At 36.6% G+C, this 17,649-nt stretch overlaps 2 protein-coding genes across 3 annotated transcripts in view; both read right to left on the bottom strand.

The window, feature by feature from the left end:
- Positions 1 to 5: 5 nt before the first annotated feature.
- Positions 6 to 12,880, bottom strand: LOC133807035 (uncharacterized). Its single transcript, XM_062245164.1, has 2 exons — positions 12,597 to 12,880; positions 6 to 261 (listed from the first exon to the last, which is right to left on the bottom strand). Exons 1-2 carry the CDS (start codon positions 12,846 to 12,848, stop codon positions 181 to 183), a joined length of 333 nt encoding a protein of 110 aa, XP_062101148.1. The 5' UTR covers positions 12,849 to 12,880; the 3' UTR covers positions 6 to 180.
- A 488-nt stretch (positions 12,881 to 13,368) lies between these two features.
- The window catches only part of LOC133807033 (protein TIC236, chloroplastic-like), a 28,768-nt gene continuing 24,487 nt past the window's right edge, over positions 13,369 to 17,649 (bottom strand). The window contains exon 5 of one of the 2 annotated variants that reach the window (XM_062245158.1): positions 13,369 to 13,710. In XM_062245158.1, coding sequence (XP_062101142.1) covers positions 13,573 to 13,710 — 138 coding nt within the window. In that variant the 3' untranslated portion in view covers positions 13,369 to 13,572. The remainder of the gene's footprint in view (positions 13,711 to 17,649) is intronic. The other variant, XM_062245162.1, reaches the window with a different exon arrangement.

Below are 17,649 nucleotides of genomic sequence, written 5' to 3'. Positions count from 1 at the left end.
ATTGTCATTCAACATAAGAGACATTTGATGAAACACTAACCAAGTAGTTACAAACAATTATCATCCATCTTTAAGATCATAAAAATTATGCATCCAAACAAGAAGCAAGCTAAGAAGATACCTGACACATAACATGAAACTCTCCTTCGTCGGGATGAATTCTGAAATCTCCCGATGCCTCTAAAGGAACTGCACCAAAAGACCCATGTGCATATGTAGGAATATTCGTTGGCCACGGAAACATAAGCTTGCTGACGTGTCCTGTTCAAGAGGCATGCACAACAGCGCAGTAAAAAAAAGAACTCTCTTTAGTTTTTGTTATTTGAGGTGAAAAGAATTGTATTCTCACCTACTTTTCATGGAAAAATGATACATATTTATATACAAACTAGGATAGCTAACTTAGGAAACTATGTCAATTAAGATCTCTACAATTAATCTAATTGATAACTAATTGACAGCTATATACATACTATAACACTTAAATATTAATCATGCCCAGCTGGTTACAAAGATAATCAACCCGAACCCTATTCAACGCTTTTGTGAAGAGATCGCCTAATTGTTCTCCTGTCTTCACATCCCCAATAGAAATCAAACCTTGCTGAATTTTCTCACGAACAAAATGACAATCAATTTCAATATGCTTAGTTCGCTCGTAGAATACAGGATTGGATGCAATATGAAGGGCAGCTTAGTTATCACACCATTATTTTGCGGGTACTGAAGTTTTAAAACCTACTTCAGTCAAGAGCTGATAAATCCATATTATCTCGCACACAAATTGTGCCATAGCCCTATATTCCGATTCTGCACTGGATCTTGATACAACATTCTACTTCTTACTCTTCCAAGAAACCAAATTTCCGCCAACAAAAACACAATAACCTGAAGTGGATCTTCTATCCACATTGGAATTTGCCCAATCTGCATCTGAAAAACATTCAATATGAGAGTGACCATGATTTGCATATAAGAGACCTCGTCCCGGTGCTCCCTTCAAATAACACAAAATTTGCTCTAACGCTGCCCAATGATTAATTGTTGGGGATGTCATAAACTTACTGACAACACTAACTGAATATGCAATACCTGGACGAGTTACAATAAGGTAATTCAGCTTTCCAACCAACCTTCGATATCTCTCAGAATCCTCAAATAGTTCTCCATCTTTTGTAAGGTGCATGTTCGGCGTCATTGGAGCACTACAAGGCTTTGCTCCCTGTTGAGTCTAGTTTTGTGTTGTGTTTTAGGTAGTTTTTATTAATCTTTTTAGTTTAGTGCAGTATTATGTTTTGTTTTTGTTTTTTTTTAGGTTTTAGCTTGTAAATAAATGAAAAGAACAATTGAAGCAAATTGGCATAAAAATGATGAAAAATTGGATTTTTGGTGTTTATTCCGTGAAAAGATGAATCATCAAGCAATTTTATGGCTTTGGTGAATTTTCGGGATCAAAATCACAAAAATTGAAGAAATTGTTAAGGGCCGCGGCGCTATGATGTTGAGCTGCGGCCCGATCCAAGGTAGAAAGCCTGTTTTTCAGAAAATTGACATGGGCCGCGACGCGCCTAGCTTTGTCTGCCTAGAAAATTTATACGGGCCGCGGCGCGCCTAATGTCCATGCGAGCCTAAATTGACACGGGCCACGGCGCTTGAAATGTTGGGCCACGGCCCGCATTGCTTTTGAAGAAAAAAAAAGTTTTAAACCTAATTTCGAGAGGAGAAAAAAGGACTTTTTGGGGAAGACGATTTTGGGAGCAAGGAATACATCGTTGAACATCTCCATTCACTCTCTAGAGTTCTTTTTCTTTTACCTTAGAATTCTATGTTGTTTTTCATTGTTGTTTATGTTTAGAATGATGATTATGAACTAAATTTGTCTCTAGGGTTTTTATTGTAATCACTTGGATTTATTGATGATTTCATGATTCTTTCTTCACTTCTATTCTAAATTATTTGATCTGTTCTTAATATTTGTGAATGCTTGATCACCATTTGCATGATTTATGATTTTGATTCGAAATCTGAAAAGTGAGAATTGATTATGCTATGATGGAATAATCACAATTTTCATATTAGATGAAAATATTTATATGAATTGTGTAGTTTTAGGATTATTGTGTTCAATGCTTTTTATGTGTTGGAATTTATCACAGGAATGTAGAAAATTCACATGTAAATTGAGTTCTTTGTTTCTTGAAAAAGAGTAAGAATCGCTTTTGTTAATCCACTATTAGTTTAGGAAGAAGAATTGTGAAGTCTGATTTTTTTTTTAAAAGGAGACATAGGTCAATGAAGGTTGACCTCCTCCCAATAAAATTGAGAGCCCTCACTTATGGCGGAGGAAAACCGTGGTTACAAAAAGGAAATATTAAAAAATAAAACCCCAGAACAAACCCACCCCGAAAACTTAAATCCAAAAATTTCCCCAATCCCTAGAAAGATCAGAGAAAGCGACTCCAGCAAAGCATTTGTTTCTATACACCCAAGTAGCCACCCAAAATTGGATCTTTTCCCAAATATTCACTGCTGAGTTGGAAATATCTTCGAAAATTCTGTTATTTCTCTCAAGCCATATTGCCCAAAAAGTTGCCAACACGGTAGTTTGCCAAAGACAAGAAATCATTTTTCCGCCCCCTAACCTAGTTAGAAACAATTGAGAACAGTTAGAGGGCATACACCAAAGAATACCAAACTCATCGAAGACTTTCCCCCACACCTCTCTAGAAAGAAGACACTCCAAAAATAAATGGCTAGTGGATTCCCCTGCCTGCTTACAACAAATGCACCACCCAGGGGACAAACAATGGTAAGGTCTTCTTCGTTGCAAATTGTCGTGGACATTTAATTTGTCGTTGAAAACCAACCAACCAAACACTTTGACTTTAGAGGGAGAGACACTTTTCCACAAAGGTTTTGCCCACTCCCGAACTGAACCCAACTGAGCATAACTAAGCCTCCAAAAGGCCGACCTGCAAGAGAACACTTCATTAACGTCAAGTATCCAAGCCCTCCGATCCTCCAAAATTCCTAGCAAAGCCACCCTTTCTAACAAAAGTAATAACTTAGTAAGACTGGTGACCTCCCTATCGAACAAATTCCTTCTAAAGCGCAAATCCCAACCCTGAGTTTCCAAGCCCGATTCTCCACCAAAAATTGTGAAGTCTGATTAGCGAAATAATAAAGTGAATAGTTGATGAAATTAAAACCCTAGTTCTTTATTTTTGAAGTTTTTACAATTATTTGCTTTCTTTCATAGTGTTATTTTATGTTTATTGCTTTTATTATTTTAATATTTTTTTAAACCAAGTTATTATTGACCAAATAGATATAAAAAATTAATTTGTTGGTAATTAGTAAATCAATCTTCGTGGGAACGATCTTTATTTATTATTGTATTACTTGTGTCGATTACGTATACTTGCGTATCAATTTTAGCAAACAAGTTTTTGGCGTCGTTACCGGGGATTGATTTTTATGAATATAATACAATTAATTTTTATTCTAATTTGGTTTTTCTATGTTAATTGTCTTTAATTGTTGTGTTTGAGAATCTTAATTTTAGGTGCCAATTGGTATATGCGACGTAAAGGGACTAACAATCTTTTTCCCATTAATACTGAAATTGAGAGGACTTGCAGACAAATCAGAAAGCAGAAACAGTTAGCAGAGATGGCCCAACATCAGGGCAATGTGTTGAATGGGGACGTTGCTGAGCCGGCAGTTCACACACTCAGAGACTGTACTCCTCGCTGTTACTGGAGTTCAATCATGCATCCAACCGCTGGCAGTTGCAGCCAATAAGTTTGAAATTAAGCCGGTGATTCTACAAATGGTCCAGTCTACTGTCTAGTTTGGTGGACTCCCTAATGAGGATCCCAATATACACAGTCAATTTCCTGGAGCTGTGTGGAACTTTTAAATATAATGGGGTCACCGACGATGCTATTAGACTGAGATTGTTCTCGTTCTCACTGCGGGATAGAGCTAAAAGTTGGTTGAACTCTCTTCAAGCCAACTCAATCACTACATGGGAGGCATTAGCTCTAAAATTTCTTGCTAAAACTTTTCCCTCCATCCAAGGCTACAAAGTTAAGAGGGAAAATTAATAACTTCTCCCAATTTTATGGAGTCTCTTTATGATGCATGGGAGAGGTTTAAGGAGCTTTTGAGGAAGTGTCCTCATCACGGGATTGAAAAATGGATGCTAGTCTATAATTTTTACAACGATTTGTGTGGGATGACTCGCACCATTATTGACGCTACAGCAGGTGGTGCTTCATCAGCAAGAGTGCTAATGAGGCCTATGAATTGCTTGAAGAAATGGTCATGAATAACTATCAGTGGCCTAGTGAACGGGATAGAAATAAGAAGGTAGCTGGTATGCATGAGCTGGATGCTATTACCACTCTCATTGCTCAGGTTGCATCATTGACCAAGCAACTGCAACAAAATTCTATGGCCATTCAAGTCATGCAAATCCAACCAATATGTCATAATTGTGGAGGTCCTCACAGTGCATGGTAGTTGAGATGAACAACTCCATTCCCATGGAAAAGGTAAATATGATGGGAAATTTCAATAGGCAAGCTAATAATCCATTCTCCAACCCGTTCAATCAAGGGTGGAGAAATCAGCCTAATTTTGCATGGAGAAGGTCCTCAACAAATTCAACAGCCTATGCTTCAAGCTCCACCTCAAGCACCGTTACAACCACCGATACTACCTATTGCTCAAGAGAAGACAAATGAGTTACAAGTTGCATTGTTAACTCTGACCAACTCTCCATCTCAATGTATGACAGAAACTCGCTCATCCATCAAGAATCTTGAGATGCAAGTTGGTCAGTTGGCAAATATGTTACAAAGTAGGCCTCAAGGAAATTTGCCAAGTAATACAAAGGTAAATCTAAAAGAGCAGTGCAATGCAATCTCTTTGAGGAGTGGGAAGAAGTTGGAAGAGCCAGTCAAGAAGTCTATACCTGCACTAAAAGTTGATGTTGAGAATGAGGGTAAGGTAGAAGAAGAGGTTATTGAAGACCTTAAGAAGAAGCAATTGCCAGTGAGTTATGGGCACCACATCAAGATTCCATATCCTCAGCGATTTTAAAAAAAATACTTGACAAGCAGTTTTCAAACTTTACATTAACATACCTTTTGCCGAGGCACTTGAACAAGTGCCAAGCTATGGGAAGTTTATGAAGGAAATCTTGTCAAAGAAAAAGAAGCTGCAGGATTATGAGACAGTGTGAGGAGTGCAGTGCTATTTTGCAAAAGAAACTACCTCCCAAGCTTAAAGATCCAGGTAGTTTCGCGATTCCTTGCTCAATAGGAGATACTGTTATGACCAAGGCCTTATGTGATTTAGGGGCTAGTGTAAATTTAATGCCCTTATCCATTTTTCGGAAGCTGAAATTGGGAGAAGTTCGCCCCACTACTGTGTCCTTACAAATGGCAGACAACTCTATTAAGCAACCTCGTGGAGTAATTGAGGATATCTTAGTTAAGGTTGGTAAATTTATCTTCCCTGCTAATTTTATTATTCTAGATATGGAAGAAGATGCAAACATTCCCATCATTTTGGGAAGATCATTCTTAGCCACAGGGAGAGCACTAATTAATGTACAAAAGGGGGAGTTGAAGTTGCAAGTGCAAAACGAAGAGGTAACATTTAATGTTTTTGTAGAACTGATATTCCAACTTGTTGTAAACTGGATGTGATACGTAGTGGTGGTAGTAATTTGGAAACCACCAAGGGAAAAATCAATTCTGAAATTGGTAGTTGAGCAGTTCGCCATTGTTTGAAACAGTTCTATAGTGGGAACGCTCGAAGGCTACACGAGCGGTGGAAGGCTCTGACAATTAGCAACATCAAAAGACGAGTTTTTGCTTATGACACTATGGCTCTGAAGGATGAGCGGGGTTGGACTTGACCCGAGTTGAAGTTTAATGAAGGAAGTGAGCGTCCAGCTGGAGACGTTAAATAAAGCGCTTTTGGGAGGCAACGCAATGTTATTTTTAATTCGAGTTTTTACGTGTTTGTAATTTTTATTTTCTATTAAACTCTTTCTAATTTTTGTTCTTTGGTTTAGATTTTATTTTTAGTAATTTTTAGTTTAGTTTGTAATTTTTGAATCGTGAAATACATGAAAAAAAAATGATTATTTTGAGCTGCAGTGCCTGGGGCAAACTCAACTTTCCAAGCACTGTCTCCGCCACCTCCCTTTTGATGATGTTTAGCTGGACCGTTGGTAAGTTTTCTTTCCTTTTCTTTTTATGTCACATTGGGGACAATGTGCCAATCAAGTTTGGGGGAGGAGTCTTATTATTTTGTGTGTTTGTGTCGTGTTGTTAGTTTGTGTTTGTTGTTGTTTGAGCTTTATCTTAATTAAATGTTGGGTTGTGTGAATCAAGTTGTCAATACTAGCCTATGATATGTAAGAAAATGTTGTGCAAATTTTCGAAATTTTTGATCGATTGAATCCGTGTGCTTGGTTAGACTTCATTGGTAGATTATTTCGATCCATGAAAAAAAAATTGAATGTTTAGCCATGATTGAAAAATTCTTTGCAATTTGAATTTGAATGTATGCATTGTTAAAAAAAATTGGCTTGTGGTTTGATGAATGAATGAATCTAGAACTTTCTTGTTTATCATTTGAGACGAAATCCTAGATGAGATATGCTTAGGAAAGTGATTTACGTAATTTTTTGGAACGTTTGAGCCTTTCAAGCCAACCCAAAAGTAATTTTCTATTGTTACCCTTGTTGAGCCTAAAATTATACTCTTTGTTGTTTGACACCAATTGTGAGCCAAATAGACATTTTTGTTAGTTTTCATCCCTTTACCAAATTACTATGAGCATATGGATAAATATTGGGGAACGAATTGTAATGGGATGTGATTAGTTTTTGTAATTTGGTGTATTGTAATGAAGAGTAAAAAGGTTGAGAATTGAACAAAAATATAAAAAAAAACAAAAAAACAAAACAAAACAAAACAAATTTGAAAATCGAAGCTACACTCTTGTTATGCTTTCACAAAAACAAGTTTGGGGGAGTTTAGTTTGAATAAAAAAAAATGAATGATCAAGTGAAATAAGTGTTTCTCAACCTTTACTTGGGTTCATATGGGGTTTTCTTTGGAAATTGTTTGGGTGAATTGTTGGTTTGTAAGTTCATATGCTTATGGTAATTTGAAGCCTAAATGACATATATCTACCCATTGCCTAAGCCTTTTGTTAAGAGCCTAAAGTCCTAATAATTCTTGAGCATATTTTGTCTACATTAGTGGAGGGTGGTGAACAGCGCAAGCATATGGATTATTGGTTTGATGGAGAGTTTTGGCATGCATACATAGATTAAATTGTTGAGTAATTTTGGGATTATGGTTAAATAGGCATTCTTGGGATCGAAACGGATTGTTGATGTGGTTTAACTGAAATTCTGGATCGTTTAAGAAATTGGAATTTTGGACTTTTGTGTGATATTTTCTAAAATTGAGGCTAATTCAGTGCTGTTGACTTGATTCATAAGTTTGTGTAGTTTGTGTTTTTGAGTTGTCTATGTGTGGGTGTTTAGTTTGAGTCTTTACTTGAGGGTGAGTAAATGTTAAGTTTTGGGGAGTTTGTTGAGTCTAGTTTTGTATTGTGTTTAGGTTGTGTTTTAGGTAGTTTTTATTAATTTTTTTAATTGTTTAGTGTCGTATTATGCTTTGTTTTTGTTTGTTTTTAGATTTTAGCTTGTAAATAAAGGAAAAGAACAATCGAAGCAAATTGACATAAAAATGATGAAAAATTGGCTTTTTGGTGTTTATTCCTTGAAAAGTTGAATCCGCAAGCAATTTTATGGCTTTGGTGAATTTTCAGGACCAAAATCACAAAAATTGAAGAAATTGTTAAGGGCCGTGACGCTATGATGTTGAGCCGCAGCCCGGTCCAAGGCAGAAAACTTGTTTTTCAGAAAATTGACATGGGTCGCGGCGCAGGAACAGAGGGCCACGGCACGCCTAGCTTTATCTGCCCATAAAATTTACACGAGTCGCGGCGCTGAAGAGCTTGGGCTGCGAGGCGCCTAACGTCCATGAGAGCCTAAATTGACACGGGCCGTGGCGCTTGCAATGTTGGGCCGCGGCCCGCATTGCTTTTGAAGAAAAAAAAACTAGGCTTTAAACCTAATTTCGAGAGGAGAAAAAAGGACTTTTTGGGGAGGACGATTTTGGGAGCAAGGAATACATCGTTGAGCATCTCCATTCACTCTCTAGAGTTCCTTTTCTTTTACCTAGAATTCTATATTATTTTTCATTATTGTTTATGTTTAGAATGATGATTATGAACTAAATTTGTCTCTAGGGTTTTTAATGTAATTACTTGGATCTTTGTTATTTTCTATGAGGATTTCATGATTCTTTTTTCACTTCTATTCTAATGCTTGTGAATGCTTAATCACCATTTGCATGATTTATGATTTTGATTCGAAATCTGAAAAGTGAGAATTGATTATGCTATGATAGAATAATCACAATTTTCTTATTAGATGAAAATACCTATATGAATTGTGTAGTTTTAGGATTATTGTGTTCAATGTCTTTTATGTGTTGGAAATTATCACAGGAATGTAGAAAATTCACATGTAAATTGAGTTCTTTGTTTCTTGAAAAAGAGTAAGAATCTTTTTTGTTAATCCGCTATTAGTTTAGGAAGAAGAATTGTGGAGTCTGATCAGCGAAATAATAAAGTGAATAGTTGATGAAATTAAAAACCTAGTTCTTTATTTTTGAAGTTTTTACAATTATTTGCTTTCTTTCATAGTGTTATTTTGTATTTACTGCTTTAATTATTTTAATATTTTTTAAACCAAGTTATTGTTGACCAAATAGAAATAAAAAATTAATTTGTTGGTAATTAGTAAAGCAATCTCCATGGGAACAATCTTTACTTGTCATTGTATTACTTGTGTCGATTATGTATACTTGCGTATCAATTTTAGCAAACACTACCAATTTTTCTGTCTCAGTTAACAAGTCAAGAACATATTTTCTCTAAGATAGAAAAATACATTTCTTACTCCTTGTGACTTCAACACCCAAGAAATACTTTTAGCATCCCCAAGTCTTTTGTATGAAACTAAGTATGAAGGAAAGACTTGAGAGATAAGATTCCCACAATATCACTTCCAGTTAGGGGTGCACACGGGTCAGATTTTCGGGTTTCGGGCTCATCGGGTTCGGGTTTTGCGGGTTTCGGATTAAGAAAAATGGTACCGAAACCGATCCGAAATTTTCGGGTTTTTTCGGGTTCGGGTTCGGGTGTAATTTCGGGTTTGCTGGGCCATTTGTGATTTTGGGCCGAAAAGCCCAGATTTGCAAAAATGCCATTTTTTACACTTTTTTTTTTCAAAAATACCATTTTTTTTTTCAGATTTCAGGTTTGATTTTGGGTTGGGCTGAGCCTATTGGGTTTTGGGCCGAAAAGCTAAATTTTGCAAAAATACCATTTTTTTACACTTTTTTTCTCTAAAATACCATTTTTTTTTTCAGATTTCGGGTTTGAACCCGAACCCGAGGCTAACAAATTTTCAAACCCGAACCCGACCCGACTTTTGTTAGGTTCGGGTCGGATTTCACCCAATTTCGACGGGTTTTCACAAAAAACGGGTTTTCGGGCTGCGGGTTTGCGGGTTTTTCGGGTCAAATGTTCACCCCTACTTCCAGTAATCACAATATCATCCACATACACAACTAACAGAATGATACCAACTTCTGATTATTTGTAGAACATAGAATGATCTAACTTACTTTTCATCATGCCAAAATTTTCAACAGCCTAACTAAATTTACCAAACCAAGCACGGAGACTCTGTTTCAAACCATACAAAGACTTTCGAAGACGAAAAACTCGGCCATACTCCCCCCTGAGCAAAAAAATCAGGAGGTTGCTCCATATACACCTCCTCCTGAAGATCACCATGAAGAAACGCATTCTTTATATCAAGCTGATGCAAAGACCAATTATGAGTTGCTGCCATTGAAATAAACAACTAAACAGGTGTCAATTTTGCAACGGGGGAAAAAGTGTCAGAATAATCTACTCCATTGGTTTGAGCATAGCCTTTAGCGACAAGACGGGCTTTCAATAGAGCAACTGACCCATCTAGATTAACCATAACGGCAAATACCCATTTGCATCCAATAGTTTGTTTCCCTGAAGGTAAATCGACCAATCCCAAGTACCATTTTCATCTAAAGCATTCATCTCCTCTGTCATGGCATTATGCCAACCAGGATGATATATGGCTTCACAAATCGTTTTAGGAATAGGGATAGAATCAAGGGAAGCAATAAAAGAACAAGATAAAGACGACAAGTGATTATAAGAAACAAAAGAATAAATAAGGTAAGTGCACTTATGTTTACCTTTGCGTAAGGCAATAGGAAGATCATCATTTGGGACTGGATCTGATGACAAAGGAGCAGGTGCAGGACATGAATTAGGAGGTGGACGCTTGGAGTAGACTTGCGTAATAGGAGGCCTGTTTGGAGCTGTGTTTGTGGCTAAGACAGGATCAAAATATGTGATAGAGTATACCAACAAATCATCATTCTCCCCCTGACAAGTAGAAATAGGTGTGGATGGAAAGTAAGGTGAGTCTTCCATGAAGGTAACATCAATTGAGACAAGATATTTGTTAAGACTGAGACAATAACACTTACACCCTTTCTGAAGACAAGAATAACCAAGGACTACACATTTCAATGACTTTGGATCTAATTTAGTGACTTGCGGACGAACATCTCGAACGAAACAAGTACTACCAAATATCCTAGGATTAACTGGAAACAATGACTTATTGGGAAAAAGACCCTTATAAGGAATCTCACCATTAAGAACAGAGGATGGCATGCGATTAATGAGAAAACATGCTATAGAAACAGCATTGGCCCAAAAAAGTTTAGGAACATTCATTTGAAATAAGAGGGCTCGTGCAGTTTCAAGAAGATGTCTATTTTTACATTCTACGACGCCATTTTGAGATGCAGTATCAACACAAGAAGTTTCATGAAGCATACCATTCTGAACCATATATGAGTTAAATAAAACAGATGTATATTCTTTGGCATTATCACTTCGCAAAGTACGAATGGAAACATTAAATTGAGTTTTGATCTCAGCACGCAAAATATGGAAAACAACTCAGGACAATTTTTTATTAAGGATAAACAAGTTACAAAATACCTGAATCCAGGTTTAGATAGAATAAGTGAAGGACCCCAAACATCAGAATGAACTAATTCAAAAGGAACACTAGCACGTTTATTGATTCTAGGACTCGAACTAAGACGATGGTGTTTGGAAAATTGACACGACTCACAATCTAATGAAGACACCTTACTATATTGAGGACAAAGCTTCTTGAGCAAAGGAAGAGATGGGTGAACCAATCGACAATGAGTCTCGAAAGCAGAAGTGACTCGAGCAAGCAATAGAAGTTTATGGCAGTGGGTCAAGAACATAGAGCCTCCAGACTTATGTCATTTACTAATAATCTTCTTCGTCATAAGATCCTGAAATAAACAATAATCGGAAAAAAAAAATGAGATTCAACATTTAAGATTACGAGTGAGTTGACTGACAGAAAGCAAATTAAATGATAAATTAGGTAAATGTAAGACAGAGGACAAAGGAAGCAAAGGGGTAGGATTCATAGTGCCAGAACCACGAACACAAGATGGTGACCCATCAGCTAAAGTAACGGTACAAGTGGAAGCATGTGATTGAAAAGTGGAAAAGAGATGAGAATTACTTGTCATATGATCTGTGGCACCAGAATCAATGTCCCATTTGGAGGATGAGGAAAGAAGACACGTATTGGATTTACCTGAGTCAGTAATAGCAGTGACAGAAGAATATGAAGGCTTGAGTGATTCCTGATACTGTGAGAACTTGGCAAATTCATTGGCAGAACTAAGGACTGATTTTTCAGAGGTATCATTAGTAGAGGCAACGTTGGTCAAGTGTTTTTGCTAATTTTTGTACTGAAGCTTTCGACACTCAAACTTCTTATGGCCTGGCTTTTTACAATAGTTGCACATAATGGTTCCAGAGTCCGACGTTCGAGTTTCAAATCCTTGCGAGCCACCTCCCTTGTTTCCAGTATGATTATTTGATCTCCCAGGAGCATAATTATTATTTCGACCCACTAAAGCACCACTAACTGGAACAGGTGGAGGACTTTCTGTACGTAGAATGCGACTAAAGACATCTTGGAGAGAGGAGATCTCAAAACCAGAGAGGATTTGTGACTTAGCAAACTCAAAATAAGAAGAAAGGCTAGCTAGAAAACTCATAATAGCCATTTTCCCCCGTTGGCTTTGTTGAACCTTCACATCAGTACTAAAAGGCAGCAACATATTAAGCTCCCCATACTTCTTCTTGAACGCCATAAAATAGTTTATGAGGGACTGATCTTTTTTTTCCACACGATAAAAGGCTTTGCAAACTTCATACACGCGGGAGAGATTCCCTTTTCCTGAGTACAAAAATTCCAAATAATCCATTAGTTCTTTAACAAATTCACAGTGATTGATCAAGCCAATTACCTCACTATCAATAGAATTCTGAATCTGAAGGAACAATCGAGCATCCTCTCTGAGCCATGTAAGATCCGCTTTCTCCTTTGAATCGTCTTTAGGAGGATCGTTCGTCAAATGATCATCTTTGTCTATGCTCCGCAGATAAAGGCTAACAGTCTTACTCCAATCCAAATAATTCGAACCATTTAGCTTATGGTCTGTGATCTTAGACTTCACCAGCACCACATCCGTCACAATCAACGATTTGTTCTCAGCCATAGAGCCTAAACAAAGAGATAAGGCAGCAACCACTAGAACCAAGGTAGAATCACAACAAAGGACCAAGAACAAACCTTGACAAACTCAAATTCAAAAGCTAGATGGACGAAAGTAAAGTACAGACAAACCAGTGACGCAGAGGAGAACAACTGGCGAGAAAACGACGATCGAAAATTGTGCCACGCGCGCCGACGCGTGGAGAGTGTCGCGACGGAGGACGGCAGCGCGTCCTGGTCACCAAACTCCGGCGAACGGCCGATCGAAGGGTGGACTTCTTCATAGGACAGGCGGTGAGAATAAATTATTTCTCAAAATAAGGTTTCCGAAATGGAACCCTAAAAGACAACACCCTAATTTGTGTTTATAAACCCAAAGAAAATCTGAATGTAGAAAACCCTAAATTCGAACCCTAATGCTCTGATACCATATTATTTGAGGTGAAAAGAATTGTATTCTCACTTAATTTTCATTGAAAAATGATACATATTTATGTACAAACTAGTATAGCTGACTTAGGAAACTATGTCAATTAGGATCTCTACAATTAATCTAATTGATAACTAATTGACAGTTATATACATGTTGTAACAATTTTCTAATTAATTAAACTAAAAAAATGTTAATATAGCCTAAAATTATGAAAAAATGAAAATGAAGCCACCCAAGAAATACTTAAATTCACTAATTAGATTTGGTATCTATTAAAGGCATCTCAACTATTTCCTCAACCATCAAACAAAATGAAAGTAGAACGTACATAAAACCAAGATGGAGCATCAAGTATTTGAAAAGCTAAGCCTGTTACGTCAAGCTGTCCATGAAGATTTGTAAATGTTTCTCCTGTAGTCTTGCAAATGTGAACCTGAAAGAAAAAATCTCAAAATAAGCTAAAATTTGATAAAGAAAAACATAACTAGCGACAACTGTATATAATTTGAAACCATGCAGGTTTCTATTACAAATAACAAAAATAAAAATATGACTTTACACCTTGCCATCAATACAAGGTAGATGACAAAAAATATAAATGAGAACAAAAAAAGAACCAAGAAAGCATCTTTTGATACTCAAAAATGCAAAGCATCAAATACAAATATCAGAGCAGTGGCTCAGGGATCATTGGTATAAAGTTTGTGAAGAAAATAGTATGAGAGAAATTATTTTTATTTTTGTATTCTCTATCTTTTACAACATAGAACTAGGTTATATATACAGCAAACAACTATGACCCTTCATATTCAAAAATAAATACAATAAATAGAAATTCCTATGGACTAGGAAGCTGAAACAACAATTGTAAACATAAATTCCTTTCTGGCAACATCTGAAAACCAATAACTAGTTTGATTTCCTACACTCTAGGGCTAAGCATAAAATCTGAAAAACCGATTACACCAACCTTCCGAACACCGAAAAAATCATAACCAATTAAATCGAACACCGAAAAAAACCGTTAACGGCATAAACTGCCACTGTTCGGCCAGTTTGAAAAATCTGTGTGGACCGACCGGTTTGAACCAAAACTGACCGAAATTATATGTATATGTAGGTTATGTTATGCTTATGAACTTTTAATTATGTTTTCAAACTTTCAAATTTGTGAATGTAACTATGTTCTATGAATTTATGTTTTAAAAAAGCACAAAAATTAATTCCAACAATCAAAATTTTTTAGTTTTTTTAACTAAAACTTTCTCAAAAATTATAGAAAAAAAAATGAACTTCGGTTTGGTCGGTAAAACGGTCGGTTTTTTTCTAAGGTTTGGTCAGTCGGTTTTTAGATCGCACCAATCCGGACCGAAAACTGAATTCTAGATTTAATAATATGAAAAAATTGCCTAAACTGACCGATGCTCAGCCCTACTACACTCCCCCTCAAGCTAGATGATATATAATAAACATTCCTAGTTTGGAGCTGAGTTCACTGAAATTAGGGCGATGGAGAGCTTTGGTTAAGATGTCAACTGCCTATTGTCTTGAGGGAACATCCTTCAAGTTGATGATCTTACTTTCAATCTTCTCATTGATGAAATGACGATCAATTTCGACATGTTTGGTTCTATCATGATGGACTGGATTCTTTGCAATTGCTATAGCTGATTGATTATCACAGAAAACATTTATAGGGCCTTCAAGGCGGATTCTGAGTTCATCAAGTAAGCGTTTCAGCCACATTCATTCACAAATTCCATGTGCTAAGGCACGAAATTCTGCTTCAGCACTGCTGCGAGCTACTACCTGCTGCTTCTTGCTGCGCCAAAATACGAGATTTCCCTAAATATAGGAGCAATATCCGGACGTGGATCTTCGGTCAGTGAAAGAACCTACCTGTAGAGTCCAAGAACTTTACTTAGCTAGTTAGATAGTAGTATTATAGTATGTATAGTATTATCTTTGTTACTGTGGATTTTTGGTTCAGACCGGGAATTATTTGGACACTCATAGTAGTACTTGTAGACTTTCTAAGTTTAATCTATAGTTTAAGAATATTAATTTTAACCTAAGGTTTGATTATATTACTGATATTAAGAATAATATTTATTATACTATAAGGTTAGATATCAACCAATAGGATTTTAAGCACATGTTATGAATGGATGATTAAAAATTAAGTATTTTGAGGATTAAATTTAATAAGGAGTAAAGTTTGAATGCAATAGGGTCAGTCAGCAGCTTTGAATCCGTTGAGGGCTTAGTCAAGGCTGTTTACTCCATTCAAACTTAGTTAAAAATGTGTAATTTCGTGTTTAATTAATCAGTGTGTGCCGATATATCGCAGCTATAGGGGGCGATATATCGCAGCACGTAGATACGGAAAACACGAGACGATGCACGGTCGCCTCGGGCATACTGGCCCAGGCGATATATCGCCTACAGGGGGCGATATATCGCCTCCTTCAGTGTATTTTCAAATGTTTTTGAATTCTTTTCCTTTCAGCCATTCAAACTCTTGATAAGTCCAGCATCTTTCTGAACGAGTCTTCAGCCTCTGCTGAACGATTATTCAAATTATTTTCACCTAAAAAGCTATTATTTTTATTCAAGTAAAATCAAGATCCTTTCATTCCTAAACTCTATAAATAGGACCTAGTACCCAGCCATTATTCACCTTTTGCTCTAAGTTCAGAGGCTGCAAGTGCTAAGTGAGTGTGAGAGTGTAAACACCTGGTTTGGGGAAAACATAAGCTTAAACATCATAAGCTTATCAAACACTTTGAGAAGTAAGGTTCTATAGTATTTCAGTTGTGGTGTAGATTGATCTTACAAGTCTTTGAGGTAAACCAAAACTCTAGTTCATTTGTTTTATGTTATGTTTCCTTCTCTTAGTCTTCTACTCAGTCTCCTAACCTCATTCTTATTTTGGTTAGGAAATCTAAATTCTTGAGCACATAAGTTTTGGTAGGTGTGACTTTCAATGGTTTAGTCTTTCCATCCCTTTCATTTCATCTCTTTTCTTCAAATCTACTCACCCTTTATATATGGTTTTAGAAGTGTTCCAAAAGTCCCAACTCAGTCCACATATCCCGGTAACTTTGGTAAGGAAAATAGGCTAGAATCAATATGTTATATGTTTATGTTATCTTATGTTTTATGTTATTAAATGTGTTATGATATGTATGTATATATGTTTGTAGGCTTGGGCATATGACCCATATGACTAACAAGACCCCAAATGGGTTATGGGCATATGACCTACTTAGCTAGTAGGACCCCACTAACCCCATGGGCATATGACTTGTTTAGTCTATGGGACCCCAAGTAATAATGGCCATTATAATAAGTGTATGTAATAAGTGTTATGATATGTCTTTATGTTATTATGGAATTTATGTTTATGACTATGCATTAGATTTTCCTTGCTGGGCATTAGGCTCATTCCTTTTTGTTTTATGTGCAGGAAAATAGCTTTAAGAGGCGGTAAGATTCGTGGACGCTTAGAGAATGTGTATCAATGGTGAATGGAGTCAAGGAGCCGAGCGTTATTCGATTCGAGGATGTAGTTTTATTTTATGTCTTTTTACATGTATTTTCCGCACTATTTATGTAATGTCTCTTTATTTTAAATCATGTTTTGTTTTTAAAAGACAATGGGATCCCATATCCTTCTTGGTATTTATTTTGTAAGTAACTCTTATTTTTACAAGTTACTTAATAAAATTATGGTATTTTCGCAAATGTGAGTTCTATTAAGGATTGTATGTATAGTTTTGTTAGTGGTCCAAAAGTCTAGAGTAGTGGGTCATTACACTACCCAATCTGCATCTGTGTAGATTGTAAGATCCCTGTGAAAAGCTTTTCTGAACATTAGCCCTTTTCCTGGTGTTCCTTTGAGGTACCTAAGAATTCGATAGACAATATTCATGTGTTCCTCTGCATGATTGTTGAGAAATTGACTAACAACACTAACAGCAAAGCTTATATCAGGCTGAGTGTGAGTTAGGTAGATTAAATTTCCCACGAGACGGTGGTACCTTCCTCGATCAACTTTTATTCTGTCTGTCTGTGCTCCAAGTTTGGTATTAGGATCCATCGGTGTATTAACTGGCTTGCATCCAATCATCCCTGTTTCCTGTAAGAGGCCGAGGACATATTTTCGTTGAGTGACTGAGATGCCTAGGCTGATCTTGCTACTTCCATCCCTAGGAAGTATCTTGATTGTCCTAGATCCTTTATCTCAAATTCACTGGAGAGGAGCTGCTTGAGATGAGTAATTTCCTCCATGAAATTTCCTGTAACCACAATATCATCGACATAAACTATTAAGGTTAGTTTTCCCCCTGCTAAATGTTTTACAAACAGA

Source organism: Humulus lupulus, chromosome X, assembly GCF_963169125.1.
Source record: "Humulus lupulus chromosome X, drHumLupu1.1, whole genome shotgun sequence".
NCBI classification, from domain to species: domain Eukaryota; kingdom Viridiplantae; phylum Streptophyta; class Magnoliopsida; order Rosales; family Cannabaceae; genus Humulus; species Humulus lupulus.
The sequence above is the reverse complement of the archived record's forward strand: the minus strand, read 5'-3'. Positions and strand labels throughout refer to the sequence as shown.